General features: G+C 42.5%; 1 protein-coding gene across 1 annotated transcript; it reads right to left on the bottom strand.

Moving 5' to 3' along the window:
- Window positions 1-3652: 3652 nt before the first annotated feature.
- Window positions 3653-8622, bottom strand: LOC113940703. Its single transcript, XM_027631850.1, has 4 exons — window positions 8417-8622; window positions 5699-5816; window positions 4764-4980; window positions 3653-4130 (listed from the first exon to the last, which is right to left on the bottom strand). Exons 1-4 carry the CDS (start codon window positions 8562-8564, stop codon window positions 3975-3977), a joined length of 639 nt encoding a protein of 212 aa, XP_027487651.1. The 5' UTR covers window positions 8565-8622; the 3' UTR covers window positions 3653-3974.
- Window positions 8623-9842: the final 1220 nt, after the last annotated feature.

Here is a 9842-nt window from a genome sequence, read left to right as displayed (position 1 = left end):
ACTTGCAGCACTAGGGAAGTTGCAATGACATGGAAGTCAAAGCTTTAACCAAAGCCCCCAAAGGACATGCCTGATGCTACACAGGGAAGTAACCATACTGATCTCAGGAGCGCTATTGGGATCTCTGTGTTTAGTTTGTGTCCAAGCAGCCTACTGTTGTGCTACACACTGACTGAAATCAGTCCTTGGATGAGATATTCTAACTCTTTGGTACTTGTCAGCTATGAAATGCGAGATAGCAACCTTGCCACTGACGGTGAAGAGAAGTTTTCTACCCATTAAGAGAGAAGATGCTCCCCCACTTCTGGTCATTGATATGGTATGTACATGTATGTATCTGCTGTCTACCAGCTGAATTCAGCATGAGCTCAGAAAAACTCAGTCCTTCCCGCAGAACCTTCAGTGGGTTGTAGATTCCTCTGAGGTGTTGCTAGAAAGCCTGTTGTTTCTCCAGTTTTCCACCATCCTTCAGGTGAAATGGAAAAACTACCCCATGGCAAGTTTCCCCCCCTCTTTGTACTTCTCATTTGCTGTGGTCTCCTGGGCTCTGGTTCTGTGTAGTTGGCTTATGTTCAGAAAAGTCTGTGTTTCAAAGAAGAGTTTTGTGGGCTGGAGTTCCACAGCCCTGTCTGTGGATATTTGTTGATCTCTGCTGTTCTAATGTTATATAAGACTCATTTTGCACATACTCTTAACACCAGTGGGCACTTCCTCTGTGCAGGCACAAAAAGCTTAGCATAAGATAATCAGATGTATTGTCTTCCTGTTTTCTTGCTTTAAAATAATATTAAAAAACCAGCTAATAAGTGCCCAGAGTGTTTTTCCCATGACTGCTGCTCAGCTCTGGATAAGTTGAATGCTAATGATCCTGGGTCAAGAAATTTTTACTGAAATAGTTGCTCCATATTCCCTGTTTCATGACAGCAACCCTGCTGAAGGAACAGAAACATGCAGTGAGTAGTGTTGGGCCTAACATCAAGAGTTTACTTGTAAGGGTAAAGAGTTTGAAGTACTGGGTTTTCTCATAGTGTAATCAGCTTTCAAAAAAGAGAGGTCAAGAGCTTCACAAATAAGTAAAATCTTACATACTCCTAGAAATGAGCGTCTTTAGTGAGTGTTCAGCAGCTCCTTGAAGATGTGCCATCAGGTCACTTATCACTCTTGAAGACTGAATCAGGGCATTCAGAGACTTTAAGAGGGAACTTAAGAACCTCTGCTTACACACATCTGTATCACAGATAACTGTTTTAGGGTGGAAGTTGTCTCCCCCAGAAGATAAATATCTGTCTCTATTACTTATAGAAGCAATCTGTGCATGTATATTATGCTGGACACTAAGTAAGTGAACTTAGGTGGGATATATTGTTGAGGAATACATCTGGTGCAGGTAGCTCTGGGTGGGAGCCCGGAGAGACAAGAGGCTGTGAACTGCCGACTTTGCATAACAATAGGCACGAAGACCGGTGGTGCCAGCGAGGTGGATGAACTCTGGGAGACAGCCGGAGCCGAAGACTCAGGAGGAAGAGAGAGCCGTGCTCGCGGGTACAGACTGTAAGGGTGTAAAAGCCCAGAGGGTCCTTTGTTGGGGGGTTCCTCCTCGGAGGCGGCAGCTCGGGCTCGCTCTGTGTTACTGTGCCGTGAATAAATTGCTTTATGGAATGAGACCTTGATGGGGAATCCGGGGTAGAGGCGCTAAGGAAATTTGGTCTGACTGCCTGTGAGTGGGGTGTGCAGGGAGTCAAACGGGGACCCGTCGGATCACTGGAGCTGCCTGCTCCAGGGAAGGGGCTTCGGTCCCAACAGTGAAAGTCTCTGGCGTTGAGGGGTGTGACCCTGGCGTTGAGAGTGTGACTGCCAGAGATTTTTGTGAATGGTCGGACTGGGAAGTTTCCTCAACGTCTCAGTGACCCAGTTGAGACACAAGGCCACTACCTTCAGAGTCTCTCTTCTCCAGACATCCTATGGACGGCACTGGGTGAGTTTGCTTGGGACCTTTGGAGCAGGGAGAAGCCAAAAGGTGAGTGTTAAAATTCCCTGAGCAGATTCTGTATAAATTGTAAGGGTGCATATGAGTCTCTCCGTTGGTGTGGCATTTTGTGAAGATTTGGTGAAATTATCGGTCAAGAACGGATGCGCAGCCTGGTCAGTGGAAGGCACACGTAGAGGAGATGTGGAGCCCCCGTGAGGTGGGGGGGGCTCGTGTCTTTCGTATAACACAGATGGGTTTGGGAGACCCATGCCGGGAGAGGCTTGTGTACCTCGTACTGTGCAGGGAGTGGTAGAGTCCCTTGAGGCACACAGAAGGGAGATTGAAGACCATTTTTCTTTTTTTTCTTTTTTTTTTTTTTTTTAATCAGGTGAAAAGGGTTTTCAAGTCCCTCTTAGTGTTTGAAACGAAGGGAAATAAGCCCAGCATAGATACGGGGATACCCTTGGCCAAGGTTGTGCAAAATTGGGATAAATTGTTTAGTACAGTAGGATTTTGCGAAGTGCATGAAGTGATGTTGTGCCAGCAGGATTGGCCAGCTATACCTTGGTCTGCTAGCTCAGCAGGACAGTGGCTGTCACAAATCTTCAGTGGCACACTTGCAGTGTCTTTGTAGACCAGGCAGCCCCCGAAATTAAGAGATATTTTAAGAAGCACATGCCAGTGTGGCAGGGACCAAGACAGACATGGGACTGTCGGTCCCCAAAGGGAGGAGTGCCACCCACCAGGAAGACAGGACTCTATTCCCCAGGAAGGCAAGAAGAGTATCAGAAGCAAATAAAGTGCTACCCATTGTGAGACAGGACCCTATTCCCCTGGAAGCCAAGAAGAGTATTCAGAAGGATACAGACTGATACCTAGCCCAAGGGATTTTGAAGCATTCCATTAGATGAGGAAAGTCAGCTTTTGTTTGCCTTAACTTGAAAAAGACAGCAGCTGACTGGTACACATTTCCCTAAGGTTTTGCCAGATTCCCTACCGTTTTTTCAAGAATATTGGGGTTGATTTAAAGGGTCTGAAATTACTGTGAGAATTGCTTCTTGTACAGTATGTGGATGATTTGTTATTAGCAAGTAGTGATGAGAATGCTTGCATATTAGACACTACACATTTATGTATTGCCCCAGTGAAAAGGGGACACTGTGCATCTCCATCCAAAATTCAGCTGGGTGAAAAGAAAGTTAAGTATTTAGGCTTTATTTTAGGAAAATGGCAACAGATCTGGAGAGAATAGAGGCCATAATTAAGTTCCCACATCCAGTAATCAAAAAAACGAATGAAAAAAACCCCGCAAAACCCAAAAAAACCCCCAACCAAACAAAAACCCCTAAACCGACTAGATATGAGAGATCAAGCTTTAAAGGTATAAAAGGAGCTTTAGTGTCTGCTGCTCCTGCTCTTGAGCTCCCAGATCCTTTAATCTGTATGTACATAAATGTAAAGGAATAGCTCGTGGAGCAGTAATGCAGAATTTAGGACCCCATCAGAAGCCAATTGCATATTATTCAGTTGAGCTAGATCCAGTTGCAGCAGGAGCACCAGCCTGTAATAATTCAGTTGAAACAGCAGCAAAACTATTAGAAAAGAGCTGCCCCCTTATCGTGGGACATTATATAACATTCCATATTCCATTGTGGTGTCAAATCTTGGATGGCATAATGTCTCATCAGTATTTCCACCTCACAGAATCATAGAATCAGCTGGGTTGGAAGGGATCTCTGAGATCATCAAGTCCAACCCTTGATCCACTACCACCTCGGTATAGACTGCAAGGGTGTAAAAGACCAGAGGGTCCTTTGTTAGGGGGTTCCTCCTAGGAGGCGGCAGCTCGGGCTGTTGCCGTGTTACTGCGCTGTGAATAAATTGCTTTATGGAACAAGGTATCTGACACTGCTGTGGGAAACCTGGGATTGAACCATTAAAGAAAAACCTGGTCTGAGTGGGTGTGGGTGGGATGTGCAGAGAGTCAAGAGGGGCACCCGTTGGCTCACTGGAGCTGCCGTGAAGGGGCTTTGGTCCCATTAGTTAATGTCTTCAGTGCTGGGAGTGCAACTGTCTGGGAGTCTTGTGGATGGTCAGACTGTGAAGTTTCATTAACACTGGAAGCTTCTTTTAAGTCATGGATTTCCTTTCGGCTTGCCACCTGAGAATCAAAAATGAAAGAAATGAACCAAAGCACGGAACAATATCAACTCCATTTTCAGTCTCATGCAGTCAAACTAACTTTTAACTTTCTTCCTATTGTTACACATCTGTTTGTTCATCATACTTTTTTCAATTTAGGAAATAATTTTGTTCTTTGATATGGATGTAGATACAAAATTATATGAAAAAGTACCTAAATCTAGTATATGGATAGACTGCAGTAGGTTCTTGTATTATGGATTAGAGGTCTGTCAGCAGCTCTTTTCTGGAGGTGACTGAGACTTGATGTGTGTTTAAAGAATACACTAAACAGTAGGTAATCAAGTGTTGCTTTATACTGTTCGAACTACTTGGGTAGTACTTAGGATATTTTTAATTAGATGTATTGTTCTATAAAGCAATAACAAAGACCAGAGCATGGCAGACTGGAACCTTTCCAAGACTCTGGTTTGGCTGGTGCACAGGTTCTGTGTGGGTGTCTGGTGCCAGGTTCTGTGTGGTGAGCAATTTTACTTGGAAGTGTTCACCTGTCTCATGCACTCTGTTATTAACATAATTGTTGTAACTGGTTGTTTTCTTATTTCATTGCTGTTTCTAGTAAACCGTTCTTATTTCAACCCGTGATCTTTACCTTTTGTGTCTCCAGTTCTCTTCTCCATCCCACCGAAGGAGTAGGGGGAGGAGGAGTTGGTGAATGACGCCTGATCTGCGGTGTTTCACTGGTAACACTAAATTGGGAAATACCATTCCTTGATGATGCCGACCTTTGGTCTATTTTCTTCATAGCAGTCTGCACCCATTTCTGATCAGCACTTACGCAGATTCTGACACCGTTTCTATTGATAAACCTATAGGAAGAAAGAAAGCAAACAGGCGGCCATTAAATTCCAGTCTCTAAATCCAGATTTGCTGTTCTTGGTTTTCATGCAGAACACGGGGAAAAATGTGGTTAAACACTTTCAAATGGTGGAGTTTGTAGATGTTAGCTGGAGTAACAGAAGCAAGCAATGTTAGTTCCCTATTCATGACATGGGTATATGTGGAACATACATGATCATGTGCATATATACTGATATTAAAAGAAGGAGCATCCCTACTGTTCTGAGATTTTAGATGAAATCATGATGAACATTAACGTCCCAGGAGCAGATCCCAGATTTGATAAAAATGCATGCTAGTGAGCTCAAAAGACCAAACACAGCTCCTAGCAGGAGTCAGGCCATATTCTTTCACACAATCTTTTCCCCATGGCTCAATTCAGTGCACTGGATTTCTGACTGCTCTACCCCTTGCTGAGACTTGCTGACCACCAAAGATCTGACTGTTCAGTGAGCTTTCTGCCCATATTCATGGACAGTAGACATCTCCCAGCTCTCTGAGGCCACTAGTCTCCCCTCATTCCCTCAGCTGTCAGGTGACTCCTTCATGGGAGAACTGGAAGGATGACCTGAACTTGGCAGATTTGGTGAGTTGGACCACGAAGTGTCTTGTGATTCCCCTTCCCTTTTCGTTGGTAACATGTTTGTATAGGCAAGTCTGAAGGTGAACAGTGCATTAGGTACTTACACAATGGCACTTATTGGCATATGGTGCTTTTCATACTTTGCAAAATTTTGGATGTTCAGTTGTTTTGTACGCAGCTTTACACAATTGAATTTGCGCATGGACTGACTTCCAGCACTTCCTAGAAGGGAAAAAATGTATAAATGAAAAGGGAATAAATACTATATTTATATTTAGCCATAATTACTTAATGAATTGTGAAATCGAGAAGGTGTCCAGTTGTAGTTAGAACATGAGAGTCTCATGATTTACAGCCACAATACCACTTATACAAGAGAGCTTAAGCTATTTTTTGTGATGCATCCTGCCATCTATAAAGTGTTATTGTCCTTTCAGTCAAGATACTAATCTTCACCTGTTAACCTGAACAATTGTGTAATAATTCTGCCCCTAGGGAGTGACTGCTTCCATAGCAGAAAAGGTATTTGGTATCATTCATATTTGGGTTTGTGTCATCTGCAAATAAGTGTCCATATGGAGTAGTGCTTAGAACCAGCACATTTACTGTGTGGATTTCCATATGGCATCTGAATGTGGATCAGTAACTCCCCCTACTTGCCAAGTGAAAAAAAAAGAGGAAAGCAAGGCTACTTGTCTCACAGTTGACATGTGAAAGCAGAATTGAAAAAAACTGTTTAAAGAAAGGGAGGTATATCTGCCAGAAGACCAAGTACCTACATACCTTGCTATAAGTCTGGTTTCATAGTCAATGGAGTGCTACTTAATCCTTGCTTTCCTCCAAGATTTTCATACAATTGAGGGAAATGGACTGATGATTAATAAAGAGAATCATGATATCAGTGTAAAATTTTCTGAGTAGGTGTGATCTTAAAGGATGGTAACTCAAAATGGAAGTTCATTTAAATGAGATGGAGTATATGGACACATGTATGTAAGTCTCCACTTACTAATTTCTGGTTTTCTCCTACTCATGAAAGACATTTTGGGAAGGCATGAGGGGTATAAGCATAACACTGCAGCACTCTGAGATTTCTTGTTAAAGAATATATTGAGACCCTGGCTTGAATAAAGTCCAAGAGCTGTTCAGGTGCACCTTGCTAAATATAAAACCTGCTTCAAATAATATCATTATCTGTGATTAGAATAGCTGAGATAAAGACACATCAGCCTTTGGAGAAGCTGTAGCATAGCCAGTGCACAGGTACTGGCAGAGTTGCTAATTCTTGAGGGTTTGTTTGCCTGAAGGAATACCTCTTCTGATCTTGTTTTAGTCATAAGTAGCACTATGCATTTTTTTTTTATGCTTCTCTACAAATACCTTACTGTCTCAGACTGGTTTTCAAAATGTGGCATCAAGAGAGCTCAAAGATATTCCAGCCGTCCTTACTCGTCCTGGAAATATTTTCTCTGCTAGCACGCTATTTTCAGGGAATGGCTGCAGGGAATACCAGTAGAGCAGAGCTTCTCTAAGCCTGGGAACAAACCCCAACTGCTCTGCACCTGAAAAGCTATGCTTTTTCAAGTGTCTTTTTTTTCTTTATCGTTCTTTCCAGTTCTTTTTCTATTGCTTGTAGACCAGCTCAGTGTGCTCTTTCAGCCTTGGTGATGTTTATGCCAAATTCTACAACCTGGAGAATGACATTGGGAGCCGTCAGCCTGTGATGCAAACACACGTGTTGCCAAGATGAAGAGCGGTATCATTAATCAACATGAGAACGTGTATGATCCAGCTATAGCAGCACTGGGTCCACATCCTCAGCGTGTGGCTTCCTAATATTGTGAATGCTTAGCAGGTGTCAGTTTGGTTTTAGTGTGGTTTTGTGAAGATACCTTTTCCCTGTGTTTCTCTCTGCATGTTTATGGGTTTGCATACGGCTTGCATGAGTGTTTGGGTTTTTTTAATATGCTTGTTTGTGTGAATCTGATTATGATATGATGTATTATCTAAAGGACGTATCTCCATGTTTTCCATGATCTCGCATGGAAGATCCACGATCTCTCCATGATCTGACCTAAACACCACTGTAGACAGACTGATTTAAGGCATGGCTAATAAACATGGCTCATTTTAGTGCTCATAAACGGTCTCACATAAGATGTTAAGTTGTATGATTCTGTGAAGAGAGAGAAGATATTCTATAAATCCATTACTGCCCTTTTCAGTTTTTGTTCATGGTTTGCCTGTCTGTACCAAAGATTTGTCTAGACAAATAGGCAAATAGACACAAGCAAATAGGCAATGGGTGACCCAGAACTGGGAGAACTTTTTAAAATAGGGAATTATAATTAGAGGAATTCAGGCTATATAGTTAGAGAAACATAACTAACAAATAATACAATAACATTCATATAAAAGTAGTACATCTGAAAAAAGAAAAAATGTGAATCTAATTCAATAAATAATTTTCATAAAATATTATTAACCTATAGCATTAACCTATTCATTGCTATATGGCATCAGTGAGATTAAAAGACATCGTATCTTCAAGATTTCATGATTTTAAGAGAGAGAATCATGCACAGAAACCCTTTCAGTGCTCTAAGGCACTGAAAGTCTCCTTGCCATAAAGCAGAAGCCAACCACTAATTGTCAGGACATCAGATGAAATCTCCCATAAAGCTGCCTTTCTTGTGGTTCTGATCTGGATTTCCTACATGTTGTGTCTTATAAATCAGCTGTGTCTGAGAATGAATCCTGCTCATCAGACCACTGGTGGAATGTGGTGCAATGCCTGTCGCCCTGTGGGGTTGCAAACTTACCTTTCACTGTGAGCACAGTGAAGATGCCAAGGCAGAGGATAACGAGGACAGCTGCGGTGTGGAGCTTCATTGCTGGTGCCTTCTGTGTCAAGGCAGAGAAGAAAGTGGCTGTTGTCTGCCCTCTTTCCCAGAGTTTATAGATTGTCATTCAGTGGTCAGTTCTTGGGTTCACTTTTGTGGGTGTCATGGAGGGCCTGAGTGTGAGTGGAAGAACTGAGTGTCAGTACTTTTTCTGGTGACAGAGAACCACCTCCTTTACTAGCCCCCCTTGAAGGCTTTTCCTGCTCAAACCCACTGTGGTTGCACTTGCTTCTGTGCTGTGAGTAGGGTTTATTTCAAGCTGCAAAAAGTGAGAGCTCTTGTTGTGCAGCGGAAACCTTACAGAAAAGTTCCTGTCCTTTCACACCTCCATTTTGAGACCTTTAGCTAAGCCACACTGCAGAGACACAGAGTAACATTCACTTCTTTGACCAATGGACCGCAAGAGAGGCAACTGTGAGCTAGAGGAGGACGGAAAGAGGAACGTCTTGGCTCTTTCCAGAGTGGCTGTGGATAGCTGGTCGCGTTAACACGTAGCTTTGGAGGTGTATCACTGCTGTTTCCTATGAGTGGTGGAGGTTGTCAGAAGGCTTCTGTTTGCTCTGTGGTTTGATATGGCCAAAGCCGATATCAACATGTGGTGGGAGAAGCAAGAGTGAAGGTACTTTTGCCTACAGATCCAGATCCACTAAGTCTCCTGCCAGTCAGGCATTAGTACAGTGGTTTCAAGGAGGAATAAGATTTTTCAAAGGGTTATGTTAGAGTTGGTGGTTGGGGTTTTTTTGTTGTTACTTTTTCTGTTTCATTTTTGGGGAGGCATAACTGAAGTACAGTGGTTTCAAAGAGGAATAAGATTTTATAAAGGGTTGTGTCAGGTTTGGGTTTTTTTGTTTAGTTTGTGGTGTTTTGTTTGGTTGTTTTTTTGTTTTGGCTTTTTTGTTGTTGTTTGGTTTGTTTGTTTGTTTGTTTGGTGACGGGGTCTTTCTAGTATAAAAAATGGATATGGATATTGATCAGTGGTTGGTGAGCAACTGTAGTGTACATCAACTGTTTCTCTTGGGTTTTATTCCTCTCCATCTCTCCCTTTCATCACAATTATTATTGTTATTCTTAGTAGTAGTATTATATTTTATTTTGTTTCAATTATTAAACTGTTCTTATCTGAACACGTGAGGTTTATTATTTCCACTTCTCTCCATGGGAGTAGGGCAGGGTCGTGCTGAGTGAGTGGCTGTGTGGTACTGAGTTTGTGGCTGGGGATAAACCACAGCAGCAAGTGTGATTTTTCCCCTGTTCTTACCTCCAGGCCTTACCTCAGCTGGTTACATTCCGTTTTCCAAACTCTTGATAACATCAGTGTAAATTCCTTTGCATGGGGAAAGGGCAG

The sequence above is a fragment of the Corapipo altera genome, unplaced genomic scaffold, assembly GCF_003945725.1.
Source record: "Corapipo altera isolate COAL_440 unplaced genomic scaffold, ASM394572v1 65413, whole genome shotgun sequence".
Taxonomy (NCBI): Eukaryota; Metazoa; Chordata; class Aves; order Passeriformes; family Pipridae; genus Corapipo; species Corapipo altera.
Note: the sequence above shows the minus strand (reverse complement) of the source record. Positions and strands in the feature narration are given on the sequence as shown.